Source organism: Takifugu flavidus, chromosome 18 (genome assembly GCF_003711565.1).
Source record: "Takifugu flavidus isolate HTHZ2018 chromosome 18, ASM371156v2, whole genome shotgun sequence".
Classification (NCBI taxonomy): Eukaryota; Metazoa; Chordata; class Actinopteri; order Tetraodontiformes; family Tetraodontidae; genus Takifugu; species Takifugu flavidus.
The window spans coordinates 1,802,506-1,820,187 of record NC_079537.1 but is presented as its reverse complement, the minus strand read 5'-3'; the positions used below and the strand labels follow the sequence as shown (position 1 = coordinate 1,820,187).

Here is a 17,682-nt window from a genome sequence, read left to right as displayed (position 1 = left end):
AGCTTTGGGATCTCACCGTCTCTCAAGACGTTGGTGGCAGCAAAAATCATATTGCATCTAATATTCTTGCAATGTTTTGTTTTGACATTTTCTTTCACAACTAGATATCTACATTAGTTGGATGATTTTGTTTGGAATTGCAAGGATAAATTTGCAACAAGAGGCCAGCTAAAGCTAGTTATTTTGCCACATCTTTAGCTTGCAATTGAGTAACAACTTTACGTTATTTTCCCAACAAACTGCATTAAAAGCATATCATGGTTATTTATTGAACTTTTAAAACTTGATGTGATCTGTACATTATTTTTCATGCAGAGGGAAAAAAACAGAAAAGAGAACTTCTAATGGAAAATGAAAATTCTGAAACTCGATGGAATGAGGAACTCAGACTAGTCCTCATTGGAAAAACAGGAGCGGGCAAGAGTGCCTCCGGGAACACCATTTTGGGCCGAAGCCATTTCCTGGCAAAGATGAGCGCCAGCTCTGTCACCAAAATCTGCCAGCACGGGACCACTGAACTTACAGAGAAGCAGGATTCCCAGAAGGATGGCACAGAGAGGAGAAAAAGGAAAATCCTGGTCGTGGATTTGCCAGGTTTCGGCGACACTAGCCTCAGTGGGGAGCAGATTTTGGATGAAGTAACCAAATGTGTGGCTGTCACTGCCCCTGGTCCACATGCATTCCTGCTGGTGGTTCCATTAGGACGATACACAGACAGTGAAAACCAGGCTCTCTGTCAGTTGGCAGGGATATTTGGGGAAAATGCTGTCCGTCATCATACTGTGGTTTTGTTTACGAGAGGTGATGAGCTGGAAGGCCTTGAAATAGAAACATACCTAAGGGACTCCGGAAATCCCTTGCTAAACTCTCTGATTGAGAGGTGTGGAGGCAGATACCATGTATTCAACAATAAAGAAACTGGTAACACTCTGCAGGTGGAAGAGCTGTTAATGAAGGTGGACAACATGGTGAAGCACACAGCTGAAGGCTTTTACACCAATGCAATGTTTTCAGAAGCTGAGGCAATCATCAGGGAAGAACAGGAAAGGATGAGGGAGCAAGGGGAAGCAGATTGGCAGTCGGCAAGTGAGGAGAAATTTAGGGGAAAAAGATGCAAAAGGAAGAGGAGTGGCAGCACTTCCAGCCCTCTGACCAACAGACGTAGGAACCAGTCCAGAGGGACGCATGCAGGTGGCAGCTGGGAGCAATCTTTGACATGCAGGATCAAGGCTGCGCTCTCTCCTGACGTGCTGAAGAGAATTAAGATAATGGTGGCAGCGGCTGCTACGGGCTTGGTTGTAGGGGCCGCGTTTGGGGCAGCTGTCCCTTTAGCAGCTGCAGCCAGGGCATCTCTTACCAGGACAACACTTGGGATAACAGCCTCTAGAGTGGCTCTGGGGGCACTAGTAGGGGGAGGTTCTGGTGGTTGTGTTGGAATCATTGCAGGTACTGAAGCTGCCAGCGCTCCCGAGGCTGCTTTCAATACCTTGCAGCAAGTAAGTGCTATTGGCACAGCCGCTGTAGGCCTGGGAGGAGCTGCAGGACTCACCTTGGGAGCGAAGGCTGTTATATGCGCAGGAGGTGTAGCAAATGTTGCTAGCCCTGCTGCACCTATAGCGGCAAGTGTAACAAATGTTGCTAGCCCTGCTGCACCTATAGCTGCAGGTGTTGCTGGAGCTCAGAATACTCCAGCAGTAGGGAAAAGTTTGGCTAACATTGCTGGGGCTGTCGGCTCGGTGGCTAAAGTGGCCACAGCGGTCAGTGGTCTGACAGTCAAGGTGGTGAAGGAAAAAACACAGCACACGGAAGAAGAAAAGAGCAGTTACTCAGAGAAGACCAGTTATGAATTCAATTTAAAAAAATAAATACTGGATTTAACAAGTAAGCTCCGGTTCACGCTTTACTTTTCAATTTTATGATGTGCAATTATGGACTATAGAAATGAAACACGCCTCAGCAAGCACAGCTAACAGCATAAGTGATCAAATATTTTAAGCACTAAGTAATTTGGCACCTTTTAAATGTAAAAGCAAGAAAAACTTTCCTGCAAATTTCATCCGGCAAGTTATATTGGTCTCTGGGTGCGTCAAATAAAGATGCTTAACTGCACCAACTGTACAATTGTGATTCCTACTTTTGTTTGTATGTTTGTATAGTGTATGAAATCTGACACAATTCCGTCAACACTAAACTGATGCTGTACAATCATAAATGCAGATCATTTTAAAGAACGACACAAATTTCTTACAGTTGATTTGTCTAATTTAATCATTTTCATGCTTTTACTGTAACAGTAATCTCACCAGCCTATAACATTTGATTTTAACTGATGTTTATTTTGATGCCCAGAAAGACAAAAAGTGTTTTATAATGGAATAATTCTGGTGTTCTTGTTATTTTCCTGTTTGCATTCACATGAGAATATTTCAAGAACCTTTTCGAATGGTTGACTCGATATGCAATGTAAACAATATGTGTGTGTTGGATGAATTAACTGCCAATAAACATCTTCAATCATAATTGTGAATCTTTCTTGGCTATAAATGCTTTACAAGATTTGTACATATAAAGAATTGATGATAATTGCACATAAAAGCCATTTTGTTATTAAATTTAAAGAAATTTAAAGATCTGATAACGTTTGTGATCCACCGCTAGATGGCAGTAAGTCTTCGCTCTGAAATAAAGTGTAACAGTGACGTCTCAACAATTCGAAGAGATGCAGCTTTACCTGTACCGAGAAGATGAAACAAGTTTGGAAGATTTGGAAAAATAACGATTTTGGGGGGGAAAGAAAGACGTGGCTCTTGAGGGTGAGAAGATCTTTCATGTGACAGTTTCTGTTTTTGATCAGAAGGGTGGACAGTTCGCTGAGGACGAGGTCCAATGGCGCCAAACTCAAAGCGCTATTTGGTACCGACCACCAATATAGTGGCATCTATGCGATCACAAGTCTGGGGGCGATCACCGATTAGTGAGATTAAATAAACCGATCACGATTCCATCGCCTGATGGATCAACTAAAGGGAAAAGATAAAGAACAGTTAATAAAAGTTCTGCTCTACCACTAGAGGGCCGTGATTATTCGCTCTAAACGAAAGTATAATGTTTTACAGCTTAATTAGCTGTAAAACATATATAAATATAAATAAATAGCTCGTGTATTTTCATGAGTTTATTGGAGTCTGTCAAATTCACTAGCAAACATGTCGGCGCAGTGAAAAATCTTCGAAGGAAAGAGGGCAGGTAAAACAACTTATGCAACGCTAAACGGCAATCTCGAATGTTTTTGATGGACCATCATATAAATAATTATATACTAAATAAAAATTTGAGTATCTCATGATTGACAATGAAGGGAGTAACGGATATCCGCGGTATTGCACGTAAGCAGAAAGCGCAAAGACTGGAAAGGAAGTGGTATTCTTGTAAAATAGACAGCTATCATGTAGCCTGGAAAGACTGTCAGTTCACAAAAAGGCCCTTCGCAAGGCTAGAACAGCTTATTTTTCTTCTTTGAGGAAAATAAGAGCAACCCCAGGTTTCTTTTCAGCACTGTGGCCAAATTAACCAAGAGTCAGTGTTTTAGATCCACGTATCCCTTCTTCCCTTAGTGGTGAAGACTTCATGAGCTTCTTCACTGATAAAGTTCTAGCTATCAGAGAAAAAGCTAACCAGGCCATCCCAACAACTGGACCATCACCACATGTGCTGACTGTGGGAACATACAGGTTCTCCAACGAGCCCATAAACTCCTTCAGCCCTGTATATTTTTCTGAGGCGTCATCGCTAATTCAGAAATTCAAGTCCACCACACACCAACATGATAATGACAGAATTTGACTTCTACAGACCACGGGCCAGTCATTTTCAACAATGAACATTGTGTGCACTGTCTCACACACACAAACTCTCAATTCAACTAAGGTCACAAACAAAAATATAATTATTAAAATATCTTTTTTTCTCTTACTATGCATGTTGCTTAGTGGGACAATCCTCTTCAAATCTGGCTTGTATTCAGTTGTTGCCAGGCGAAGCAATTCTTTCACATGGTGTCAGTCAGAACAGATCGATGCTTTGGTTTCACGTGTTTCAGGGTAGAAAACACAGACTCGCAGACGTATGTTGACCCAAATATTGACAGTATCTTAAGCGCAGCCTGTTTGACATTGGGGTATTTTTCCATTGGCACACTTTTCCAGAACTCAATGGCCCCTTCCCTTAAAGCAGGTTTCAGTTGGTGCTCCTCACAAAGATTGATCATCTCAGACTCAGCTGCAGTCTCATCTGTGGCTTGCTGGGCTTTCCAACAGTGCGTCTCCACATTAAAAGGGGAAACGAGGAATGCAATCTGTGCCCTTTTCAGTTGTAGATTGCGGAACCGAGTCACGAAGCTTCCGTGCAGGTTTTCTCGTTTGGCTGTGCATTTTTTTCCCTGCCATTTTGAAGGCGAACTTGACACTAATTGTTTACTCAAAAGATCTTGTGACTACTGAGTAAATTTGTGGTATTTTCATCTAACGCGCATGCGCGTTTGGCGAAGGTTCTGTATTGAACCAGGCCTGAACTAAAGGGAAAAGATGAAGAACAGTTAATAAAAGTTCTGTCTACCACTAGAGGGCAGTGATTATTCACTCTAAAACGAAAGCAAAATGTTTTATAGCTTAATTAGCTGTATCAAGAAGACGGAACCAGAAGCTTGAAGGAGTTGAACAAGAAACGTCTTCTTGGAGTCAGACAGAGCCATGTCTTTCCGTGGTGAGTTCATCTTAATGTGACAGTTTCTGTTTTTGATCAGAAGGGTGGACAGTTCGCTGAGGACCAGGTCCAATAGCGCCGAACTCAAAGCGCTATTTGGTACCGACCACCAATATAGTGGCATCTATGCGATCACAAGTGTGGGGGCGATCACCGATTAGTGAGATTAACCCTTTGATGCACAACATATGAACACCCCCTCTCATGCACAACATGGGTCAAAAATGACCCGCATTCATTTTCTATGTGTTTTCAGGCTGGGTGAGTGTTTCTTTGCTGTATTTTTTAAAAATCAATTCATTTTATTATTAAATGTCCCAATTATAATTTTAATATCTTGTTTTTGATTAGTACAAGGTCAATGCTTCCATTTTCTGTTTATTATTTTAGGAATAAAATAGATTTTGGATTACTACACCACATGGGTAAAAAATGACCCATTTATCCAAGTGTGATTTTGAATTAAATTACTACAAACTATAACAATAATTTGCTTCAAGTAATCACGTTAGCAATGCTTTAGGCCAAATAAGCATACATTTTATCTTTGAAATGTGTTTGTCACACAAACATGATCGTCAAATGTCAACAGCTAGCTAGCTACGGTAGATCGCTAGCTAGCTACGGTAGCCGATTGAAAATTTTCCCCTTTCTGACAAGAAATGGAGCTACTAATTCTTCAAATTCAAATTAATTACATAATATATAATTATGCAGAGTTATCACATCAAATTTCTTATTAGGTAATATGATAATTATTGTAAAATAAGACTTAGATGGTTCAGGTCTTCAAATACAACCTTCTCCACAGTGGTAAATACTGTAAATACTGTATGTTACAAAATGTGGGTCTGACCCATGTGGACGTGGGAAAACTTCATGAAGACTGACAAAAGCTATGCTTATTCATAAAGGAAGAACAGAACACTTAATGTGGGGATTTGTGCTACATAAAACAATTAAAAGTTAATGAATAGTTTGATTAATAAATGAGTAAATACATAGATTATAAACATTCAGCTTAGAAACACATGAAACATGGGAAATGATTACGGGTCATTTTAGACCCATGTTGTGCATTAGAGGGGTAGTGATGTAAAAAGTGTTTTTATTCAAAATGTAATAAAATTATACAAGAAGGATGAATTATGATAAAAAACAAGTTAATTGAGGAATACCTGGAATGCTGAGTAATGAAATTAATTAATTGCAAAGATAAAGCAAATATAAACTCAGTCGGGTCACTTTAGACCCATGTTGTACATTAAAGGGTTAAATGAACCGATCACGATTCCATCGCCTGATGGATCAAGCGCAGTGAGAGGGCCGTGATTATTCGCTCTAAACGAAAGTATAATGTTTTACAGCTTAATTAGCTGTAAAACATATAAATAAATAGCTCGTTTATTTTCATTAGTTTATTGGAGCCTGTCAAATTCACGAGCAAACATGTCAGCACAGTGAAAAATCTTCGAAGGAAAAAGGCAGGTAAAACATTTATGCAACGCTAAACGACAATCTCGAATGTTTTTGATGGACCATCATATAAATAATTATATATGATATAAAAAGTTGAGTATTTCATGATTGTCAATGAAGGGAGTACATTGGTGTCAGACCCACCTAACGGATGTCCGCGGTATTGCACATAGGGTCACTTCGCTTTTCAGCCTATGGTCAAAGTAGAGAACCAGCTGCAGATTTTGATTTGCCGCTTTCAAAAGTGTGACTATAGTTGGGACAAAGGAATTAAAACAAGTTAGGAAATCTTTTCCCCTCGTGGAAGAACAAGGATCCAGATTTACACCAAGGATACTTTATAAATACAATACAAAATAATAATAATACAATGTTAATAGGTCCGACTGTTACAAGCGGTTGTACCAGGACCCGAAAGCAGGCAGCACACAGTACCGGATCGTCTTTCGAGAAGCTTTATTGAAGATCACAGGAGTGTATGCAAATCAAAGGGCGTGTAGACCACGACTAAGTTCTTAGTCAAAACCAGAAGGAAAACTCACAACAAAAAATCCCGAGCGGGGTCAAAAGTAGTCCGTGAAGAAAAAGACAAACGATAATCCAGGAAACAGACTCCAAACTTATCCACGAAGGAAAAAGTCACAATGAATATCCAGAGAGCGTAGTCGGGGTTTCGGTAGCAGACAAAACACGCCAAATGCTGGCAAGCCGTGAGAACAGTCCATAAGTAGGTGGCTTGATCACCGATAGTCTGCAGGTGCGCCAGGCTGGGACGTGGCTCCACCACGCCCCCTGCAGGGAAAAAAAACACAATGGAGTTCCCAGAAGCTGGGAACCTGACACAGACAGTGTTATGATGAGTGGGGCCTTGTATTTAGTGTGGATAGTCTAAATCCTCTATGAAATATCTTTAAAAGTCCCCCAAAATAGTGTCAAGCCACTTAAACTAGAGGCATCAGGCATACATAGTGCTAAAATAACCAGGGATAGTACTTTGGGATCAATACTTACCAATATTTACGTGGCACCAAATACCACTTTGGGATCTCACCGTCTCTCAAGAAGTTGGTAGCAGCAAAAATCATATAGCATCTAATATTCTTGCAATGTTTTTTTTTGACATTTACTTTCACAACTTGATATTAACATTAGTTGGATGATTTTGTTTGGAATTGCAAGGATACATTTGCAACAAGAGGCCAGCTAAAGCTGCCCGTCTTTAGCTTGCAATTGAGTAACAACTTTACATTATTTTCCCGACAAACTGCATTAAAGACATACAATGGTGTATTTAATTGAACTTTTAAAACTTGATGTGATCTGTACATTATTTTTCATGCAGAGGGAAAAGAACAGAAAAGAGAGCTTCTAATGGAAAATGAAAATTCTGAAACTCGAAGGAATGAGGAACTCAGACTAATCCTCATCGGAAAAAAGGAGCAGGCAAGAGTGCCTCCGGGAACACCATTTTGGGCCGAAGCCATTTCCTGGCAAAGATGAGCGGCAGTTCTGTCACCAAGCACTGCCAGCACGGGATCACTGAACTTACAGAGAATCAGGATTCCCAGAAGGATGGCACAGAGAGGAGAAAAAGGAAAATCCTGGTCGTGGACGTGCCAGGTTTCGGCGACACTAGCCTCAGTGGGGAGCAGATTTTGGATGAAGTAACCAAATGTGTGGCTGTCGCTGCCCCTGGTCCACATGCATTCCTGCTGGTGGTTCCATTAGGACGATACACAGACAGTGAAAACCAGGCTCTCTGTCAGTTGGCAGGGATATTTGGGGAAAATGCTGTCCGTCATCATACTGTGGTTTTGTTTACTAGAGGCGATGAGCTGGAAGGCCTTGAAATAGAAACATACCTAAGGGACTCCAGAAATCCCTTGCTAAACTCTCTGATTGAGAGGTGTGGAGGCAGATACCATGTATTCAACAATAAAGAAACTGGTAACACTCTGCAGGTGGAAGAGCTGTTAATGAAGGTGGACAACATGGTGAAGCACACAGCTGAAGGCTTTTACACCAATGAAATGTTTTCAGAAGCTGAGGCGATCATCAGGGAAGAACAGGAAAGGATGGGGGAGCAAGGGGAAGCAGATGGGCAGTCGGCAAGTGAGGAGAAATTTAGCGGGAAAAGCACTTCCAGCCTTCTGACCAACAGACGCAGAACCAGTCCAGAGGGACGCATGCAGGTGGCAGCGGGGAGCAATCTTTGACATGCTGGATCAAGGCTGCGCTCTCTCCTGACGTGCTGAAGAGAATTTGGATAGTGGTGGCAGCGGCTGCTACGGGCTTCGTTGTAGGGGCCACGTTGGGGCAGCTGTCCTTTAGCAGCTGCAGCTGGGGCATCGCTTACCGGGACAACACTTACTGGGATAACAGGCTCTGCAGTGGCTCTGGGGGCACTAGTAGGGGGAGGTTCTGGTGGTGGTTTGGAATCATTGCAGGTACTGAAGCTGCCAGCGCTCGCGAGGCTGCTTTCAATACCTTGCAGCAAGTAAGTGCTATTGGCACAGCCGCTGTAGGCCTGGGAGGAGCTGCAGGATTCACCTTGGGAGCGCAGGCTGTTATATGCGCAGGAGGTGTAACAAATGTTGCTAGCCCTGCTGCACCTATAGCGGCAGGTGTTGCTGGAGCTCAGAATACTCCAGCAGAAGGGCAAAGTTTGGCTAACATTGCTGGGGCTGTCGGCTCGGTGGCTGCAGGTAGTGCATGAAATCTGACACAATTCCGTCAAAACTAAACTGATGCTGTACAATCATAAATGCCGATCATTTTAAAGAACGACACAAATTTCTTACACTTACACTAATTTAATCATTTTCATGCTTTTACTGTAACAGTAATCTCACCAGCCTATAACATTTGTTTTTTAACTGATGTTTATTTTGATGACCAGAAAGCCAAAAAGTGTTCTATAATGGAATAATTCTGGTGTTCTTGTTATTTTCCTGTTTGCATTCACATGAGAATATTTCAAGAACCTTTTCGAATGGTTGACTCGATATGCAATGTAAACAATATATATGTATTGTATGAATTAACTGCCAATAAACATCTTCAATCATAATTATGAATCTTTCTTGTCTATAAATGCTTTACAAGATTTGTACATATAAAGGATTTGGGGAACAATGTTAGAAATGTAAGAGTTTTGTAATGAGAAACTAGGGAAACGGTTATTACAGAAGGACGGATGACACGATAGTTAACAACTGTATGTTCGTTTACCTTCAACATCAATTAAAGGTAAATTTAGTGTGCTGAGTCTTTCCCAGTGCCAACTTCTCCGGGCTATGTTTGTGAATGACGTAATGAGCGTAACGCGAGATGGCGTCGTCTTCACCGTAAACCTCTGTGATTCCGATTTTCCAAGTGGACGTGCGCCTCTCTTGAAGTGTTTGTGTTTTTTTTCGATAAAGAATAGCCTCGTTCATCAGATCAGGGTATCGAAGGCGTCGCCGTGCGCCTCGCCTCTGGTTTTTGGCTGCCTTCCTGACGCAGCCCTCCGGTGACAGCCGGGGAGGTGAAGCGCTGACAGACGGGATGGACAACGGAGAGTACCACATCTCCACAGTGGACAACATGGACACGACTTTAGCAGAACTGGGCGACGAGTTCACACTAGGAGATATTGATGGTGAGATTTGTTCTATTTGTCTCATTAAGTTGAGGTCGGGCCACTTCCGGTGTTATTGATAGCAACGCAGTTGTCACGCTGCTCAGCAGGGAGCTTATTTATGTGGCATCTGTCCTAAAGTTCGGAATTTAAAATATTCAACTCATAGCCGCCTTTAAAAACAGAAGAGGTTTGTGTAATTCAGTATTAAATTCAACTTGCATACCATCTTATAGTCTGTGTTATATTTGCATTTATATGTCGCACCTTTAATGATTAGTGTTGACATGGTGGGTTTTATATTTATTACACCATTTGCATTAAATCTCCTGACATTCCTCATTGTACATTTATTCAGTTATGTAAAACGATAAGGATCTAAAAAGTTTAAACTCTGTCCAAAACATCAGAAAGAACGTGATCAGGTGGAGTTGTATATGGAATTTTATTTTTAAATGGAACCTTAAATAGTCTTATTTAACAGGAAGTTGTGTGAAAAGTGAGGTCAGATGTGGATGTGGACCTCCATTATTACTGTGGCCTTGAGATGAAGCACTGCATTAAGGAAATCTTACACTAATTAAAGGATTTTTGGTGAGGAACATCGGACTCTTTAATTTCTTCTGTCTTTTCAAAGCCCTTGCTGTGGATTCATTTGTACATGATGCAGAACGTTCATGTCAAATGAAGTCAGAGCTGTAAAGACCGACAGCGTGAGGGTTCTGCTATCAAAACGCCTTTGGGCCCATCATGAAAGGATGGGGATTTTAGGGGAATGTTGGAGTGCAGACTCACCACATTTCCATTAGGGTGGAAATCTGCTGAACGCTAAGTCACCAGACCGAACTGATGGGTGATGCCGTGTGTTTGTGTCGGCTGAGATGAACAGTCACGTTGGCTGTGTAGTGCAAATGAAGGATTGTGTCTATTACAATTGGCAACTTTTGTTGCCTTCGGTGTCTGGTTGTGTAGTCTGATTTCACACAGGCGGTATGTAAAAAGCAGACAGCAACTTGTCAAGCAGGATGCAGAAAGCTCTAAAACTTTATATGTTTGAGTTATTAAAGATTGCTTTGTTTTATTCCTAATGTGCTCAGTGGCATTTGTTTCTATATTATGTTATAAATGTGTGTGTGTGTGTGTGTGGGTGGGGTGTGTGTGTGTGGGTGCACATGCTCATATCTCCTCTAGAGACAATGGGCCAGATTCACGAAGCGTTCTTACGAACAATTTGTTCTTAAGTCCCACTTACGAACAGTTTACGAAAATTGTGGCATTCACCAATTTCTTCTTATCCTGGATTTATTCGTAGGTAAGAACAAATCCTACGAACACTCAGGAGTACTCTTGCGCACATTTCAGTGCCGACATGTTGGCATGGTTGTGTTTTCTTCTCTTGTGCAGTTCAATAAAATTCAATATTACAATGATAATTCTGTCATATTTATTTATTTATTTGTTTATTTCCTATTTTTGGTGATTTACGGAGAATTTTAAAATTACGTAAATGTGCCAATGACTTAACATTAATCAACCAAATTGGAAACCATGCCAAAACTGTCTTTTTATTTTATTTTATCTTGATTTATTTTATTAGGGGATCGAGGATATGCTCTGGTTGTTGACACCACTGACCAACCCTCAGACTCCACAGGAAATTTTATTCAATCAGATGCATGCGCGCAGTCGCTCCACCATTGAACGCACCATCGGCATGTTAAAGGGGCGCTGGATGTGTTTGGACACAGAGCCACAACCCCGTGAGGATGTGCGTCCTGACGCAATGATGGGGCCAGACTGCAGGCACGCGGTTCACGTTCGAGCGCGATTAATTATCAATATCAATATCAATCTTTATTTATATGGCACTTTTCATACGCTAGGTAGCACAAAGTGCCTCACAAAGGAGGCACTTTGCGCTGATTGTCTAATTGGGCTGGCTTGTTTTCTCACTAAGCAGTCCATCTGAGAGTTCTTCTTGCTGCGGCCTGAAATGCCTGATTTTGTGGCAGCATTTCCAAAAAGGCGCCATTTTTCAAGGTCAAAACGAAATGTCCCGATTTATCAAACAGCAGTGAATAAATTAGAAGCACAAATGAAGCTAACCTATTGAGATAAAAATACCAGATTGGTAATTGCCCGTTTGTGAATAAAATGCATTATTGTCACAATCCGAGCACAGCTTTTACACGTTTTTTTTTTTTTTTTACATTCTTATTTTTTTTTACATTCTCGTTGATTTCTTTAAGCGTGTTGGCTATAGTCATCAGGGTTGAGGCAATTTTATCAAGCGTGTTAGCCATCCTTTCTTGATTGTTCAACACAGCGTCAGAAATCAGGCGTGGAGAGGCAAGCTTTGGGCATTTCGCTTTGGGCATTTTGCTGCTTTTTGCTCTGTCTACAGGGTCCTGCTGCAGTTCCTTTTATGGGCATTAGTGGGCGGTGACTTATGCTAATCGTATGTTAATTAGACTCACCTGGCACGCGCTTTCAACTTACGAACAGATGGCATTCATCAATCTAAGAACACAGCTGCGAACAATTCTGGGGCTTACGAACGCGTTGATGAATCCGACGTAGGGTTTTCTTAAAAAACTTCTTAAGGACAACTTAAGAAAGAATCTAAGAAGATTCGTAAGAACATATTGGTGAATCTGGCCCAATCTCCCTGGATGACGCTCAGACTCGTCTCAGTGGGGTGTTTTGTGTGTGGTTGTTAGTGCAACAGTACAAACTACACCTCATAGGCTTCTTGGATAACCAGGATGACATTTTCCAGGTTTTAACTTTTCCCAGCTTTTCTTACACAGCCAGACCCCAATTTGTAGGTCAATGATGAACAGAAACGTTGCTGAGTTTACGCACAGCAACGTCTCTTGCAATTTAATGAAGGAAAATGTATATTTCCAAAGGAAAATTCTTATTATCATTTATTTTATATTTACACTGAAGACTGGAAGGAATTGTGGGAAAAGGTTGTTGGTGTGAGGACACTTCTGAGGCAAATATTGACTTTGGTAAGCCACATTTACACATGCAGCCATCCCCAGAAGTCTAAGAGAATTTCCCTTGCAGAAGCCATGTGTGAATAGCAACTAGAATGGATTATCCTGGGATTCTGCCTCTCCTGTTATTTCCCACCTTCCCACTGAGAGTCTTAGGATGTCTTGAAGGCGTCACCATGGCACGTGTCCTCGTGTCCGGTGAATGTTCTGGAGCTCGTGTGAAAAGAGGAACTCGCGTTCCAAGTCTTCTCTTGACCTGCAGTCCTCAGTGAAGCAGAGTTGAATATGCCAGCAGCTTTTGTGTAGCCCTGAAAAAGAAGTCTTGTTACATCCTTCCTCTGCTGATCTTTAGGTGTTGGAGGACTCCAGACAAATCCTGGTTGCGGCCAACATGCAGCCCGACGACCCGTTCCCGATGGACGACAAGATCAAAGAAGGTCTGGCTCATTTTCATCCTCTGTTGTCCCTTTTTTCTCCAGCTGCTGGGTGCACTCTCCCCACTCGCCCGGTGCACCTCTCATCCTCTCTCCCTGTTGAGAGGATGTTCCTCGTCCTCGTTCCTTTGGTTCAGTGACATCAGATTTTTTCCTCTTGCCATTTCTCCCTCCTCTCTGCAGCTTATTCACATGTGGTGGAGAACACGGCGTTTTTTTGGCGACGTTGCATTGCGTTTCCCGCGCATCGTCCACCACTACTTTGACCGGAACTCTGAATGGGGCGGCCTGCTGCGCTGGGGGCTCCATTTCTGTAACCAGACAGGGGTCTTCACAGGAGGGGCCCACCAGCATGTCCTCACCCTGGTAAGGACACGCTACCGTAACCTCTCCTGGGCTGCAGCTGGGCCTGCTCCTTGTGAACCTGGTCAACCTCAAGATTCCAAAAGGGTTGTGTAGTGTTCAGACATTTGTTTGTAATTTTCTGTACATTTGAAGTTTAAAAAAACCATATGATGATGCAGTCAACTGTGAAAAACAATGCTTTTTTGCCTTATTATACACATTTCCTGTTTTATTACCTCTGTATCTATAGCAGGGGAGCAGTTACACATTTGTGTATCTTTGCGTCGTATTAGGACCTAAATTGCGTCGGCGTGTCACCATAATGTGTAAATGAGCTGCAAGTGTTGACCTTAATGCATTTTTCTTTGCCATATAACAGAAAATTGCAATAACAGGGCAGTGCAATAAAATGTGGCTGCTGCAGGGATGTGAGAAAGTCCTCACGGCTCACATTCTGGAGCTTTTGCTTCAGTCTGTTGTCTTGTAACTGCGTCCCCATTCTCAGCCACCAGCGCCACAAATTGTGTCGTTTGTCTCCACGATTCTCCGCCGTTTGTTGTGACCTTTGCAACTCAAAAGAACAAAGCAGATAAACCGCTTTTCCCTGTCCAGTCTGCGGGTTAATGAGCCAAACTGTGGCATGATTAATCTGTGACCTTAGCCAAGCGCCAGGAGAATTACAGCATAGATTCATTTCAAGGCTGCCGGCAGCAGTTGGAGACCTGATAGCGTCCATGACCAAGTCAAAGTATTGATAGGTTCTGACTCCTGGTGTGGGAAGTGAGACGTGCAGCATCTTTACGTTTCTTCTTTCTTTTTCCCCCCTTCCTTATATTTCTGACTGGGTGTTCAGATGTCACAGGAGCTGGGAATAACGGAGAAAACTCCAGATTTTATGAATCCATACCGCACCGAGCGCGACGACGTGAGTAGCATATGGGTCCTACATTAATGGCAGTTTAAATCGGGTTGTCCACCAAACGTCATCTCATCCCAGGTGCTTCACACTGCCGAAGCTTTCAAGAAGATCCTGAGGGAGGAAGAGAAGAGGAGGAGAAAAGAAGAGAAGAGGAAAGAAATCAGGAAAGGCCCTCGCATCTCCCGCTTACGCTCTGAACTATAGCGCCGCCCCTTCAGCACGTTCAGAGAGCAGAGGCCAAGAAGATCGGCGCTCATGTACAGCTGTTCATAGGTGCTCCGATGTGGTGACCGTGACGACAGAGAAGTGGCGCAGTGGCGTGAAAAAAACATATTTGGTGAATTGAAAAGGAAATCTCATTTTTGATAAACTTGAGGTACTTTGGAACATAAATAGTTTTAATATGATACATTTACAGTACTTGATACCTTTACAGGACCCCACTATGATGTATCTGGTCTATTGTTTCAGTCTAAATCCATTTTTATTCTAATATGTGTGGCTGCCAAAATATAGATGTGGTCTAACTTATAGAGGAGACACTTGGCCTGGTTATGATTTATTAATGTCAAACCAAAATACCAACATTTATGATTTGTTGTTTGTTGAAAGAGAAATCTGTGATATATCTAATTTTTTCAAACGTTTTTGTGAAGGATGCAGTGACATTTTCTGTTTGCCATAAGGACCATGTACAATTTCTGTTTGTCTTCATAAAAAACACGTGTGAACATCAGAGGGCAACTATGACTATTGCATTTGGGGGGCAAGATATGTTAAAAATAATGTTATTCATACTGCTTTTGTTTTGTCTTTTTCTTTGAAAGGGACATATTTTAACGGTTTAGATCTATATACGTAAAATTGGTGTAATTTTGAAATATTACAACTGTTGGACAACTATATGTATATTGAGAATTGATGATAATTGCACATAAAAGCCATTTTGTTATTAAATTTAAAGAAATTTAAAGCTCTGATAACGTTTGTGATCCACCGCTAGATGGCAGTAAGTCTTCGCTCTGAAATAAAGTAACAGTGACGTCTCAACAATTCGAAGAGATGCAGCTTTACCTGGACCGAGAAGATGAAACAAGTTTGGAAGATTTGGAAAAATAACGATTTGGGGGGGGGGGGGGGGGGGGGTTGGGGGAGAAAGACGTGGCTCTTGAGGGTGAGAAGATCTTTCATGTGACAGTTTCTGTTTTTGATCAGAAGGGTGGACCGTTCACTGATGACGAGGTCCAATAGCGCCGATCTCAAAGCGCTATTTGGTACCGACCACCAATATAGTGGCATCTATGCGATCACAAGTCTGGGGGCGATCACCGATTAGTGAGATTAAATAAACCGATCACGATTCCATCGCCTGATGGATCAACTAAAGGGAAAAGATAAAGAACAGTTAATAAAAGTTCTGTTCTACCACTAGAGGGCCTGATTATTCGCTCTAAACGAAAGTATAATGTTTTACAGCTTAATTAGCTGTAAAACATATATAAATATAAATAAATAGGTCGTGTATTTTCATGAGTTTATTGGAGTCTGTCAAATTCACGAGCAAACATGTCGGCGCAGTGAAAAATCTTCGAAGGAAAGAGGGCAGGTAAAACAACTTATGCAACGCTAAACGGCAATCTCGAATGTTTTTGATGGACCATCATATAAATAATTATATACTAAATAAAAATTTGAGTATCTCATGATTGACAATGAAGGGAGTAACGGATATCCGCGGTATTGCACGTAAGCAGAAAGTGCAAAGACTAGAAAGGAAGTGGCATTCTTGTAAAATAGACAGCTATCATGTAGCCTGGAACTGTGTAGTTCACAAAAAGGCCCTCCGCAAGGCTAGAACAGCTTATTTTTCTTCTTTAATTGAGGAAAATAAGAACAACCCCAGGTTTCTTTTCAGCACTGTGGCCAAATTAACCAAGAGTCACAGTGTTTTAGATCCACGTATCCCTTCTTCCCTTAGTGGTGAAGACTTCATGAGCTTCTTCACTGATAAAGTTCTAGCTATCAGAGAAAAGCTAACCAGGTCATCCCAACAACTGGACCATCACCAGATGTGCTGACTGTGGGAACATACAGGTTCTCCAGCGAGCCCTTAAACTCCTTCAGCCCTATATATTTTTCTGAGGCGTCATCGCTAATTCAGAAATCCAAGTCCACCACACACCAACATGATAATGACAGAATTTGACTTCTACAGACCACGGGCCAGTCATTTTCAACAATGAACATTGTGTGCACTGTCTCTCTCACACAAACTCTCAATTCAACTAAGGTCACAAACAAAAATATAATTATTAAAATATCTTTTTTTTCTCTTACTATGCATGTTGCTTAGTGGGACTTCTGGCATTCCTTGCTTCCAATCCTCTTCAAATCTGGCTTGTATTCAGTTGTTGCACATGGGTGTCAGTCAGAACAGATCGATGCTTTGGTTTCACGTGTTTCAGGGTAGAAAACACAGACTCGCAGACGTATGTTGACCCAAATATTGACAGTATCTTAAGCGCAGCCTGTTTGACATTGGGGTATTTTTCCATTGGCACACTTTTCCAGAACTCAATGGCCCCTTCCCTTAAAGCAGGTTTCAGTTGGTGCTCCTCACAAAGATTGATCATCTCCAACTCAGCTGCAGCCTCATCTGTGGCTAGCGGGGCTTTCCAACAGTGCGTCTCCACATTAAAAGGGGAAACAAGGAATGCAATCTGTGGCCTTTTCAGTTGTAGATCGCGGAACCGAGTCACGAAGCTTCCGTGCAGGTTTTCTCGTTTGGCTGTGCATTTTTTTCCCTGCCATTTTGAAGGCGAACTTGACACTAATTGTTTACTCAAAAGATCTTGTCCCTACTGAGAAACTTTGCGGTATTTTCATCTACCGCGCATGCGCGTTTGGCGAAGGTACCGTATTGAACTCAAGCGAAACGAACACGCACATTAAAAACACACAAACTCAAACTTCGATATGAACGTTAGAGCCGCATGAAACCAGGCAAAGAGCCGCATGCGGCTCGGGAGCCGCGGGTTGGCCAGGCCTGAACTAAAGGGAAAAGAACAGTTAATAAAAGTTCTGTCTACCACTAGAGGGCAGTGATTATTCACTCTAAAA

The 17,682-nt window shown here is 41.9% G+C and overlaps 1 protein-coding gene and 2 pseudogenes across 1 annotated transcript; all 3 read left to right on the top strand.

Annotated features, from left to right (window-relative positions):
- The window catches only part of LOC130514348 (GTPase IMAP family member 4-like), a 30,122-nt pseudogene that overhangs the window by 2,558 nt on the left and 9,882 nt on the right, over positions 1 to 17,682 (top strand).
- On the top strand, positions 307 to 2,033 carry LOC130514342 (GTPase IMAP family member 4-like). Its single transcript, XM_057013870.1, has 2 exons — positions 307 to 1,623; positions 1,666 to 2,033. Exons 1-2 carry the CDS (start codon positions 345 to 347, stop codon positions 1,863 to 1,865), a joined length of 1,479 nt encoding a protein of 492 aa, XP_056869850.1. The 5' UTR covers positions 307 to 344; the 3' UTR covers positions 1,866 to 2,033.
- On the top strand, positions 9,567 to 15,535 carry LOC130514356 (coiled-coil domain-containing protein 134-like; annotated as a pseudogene).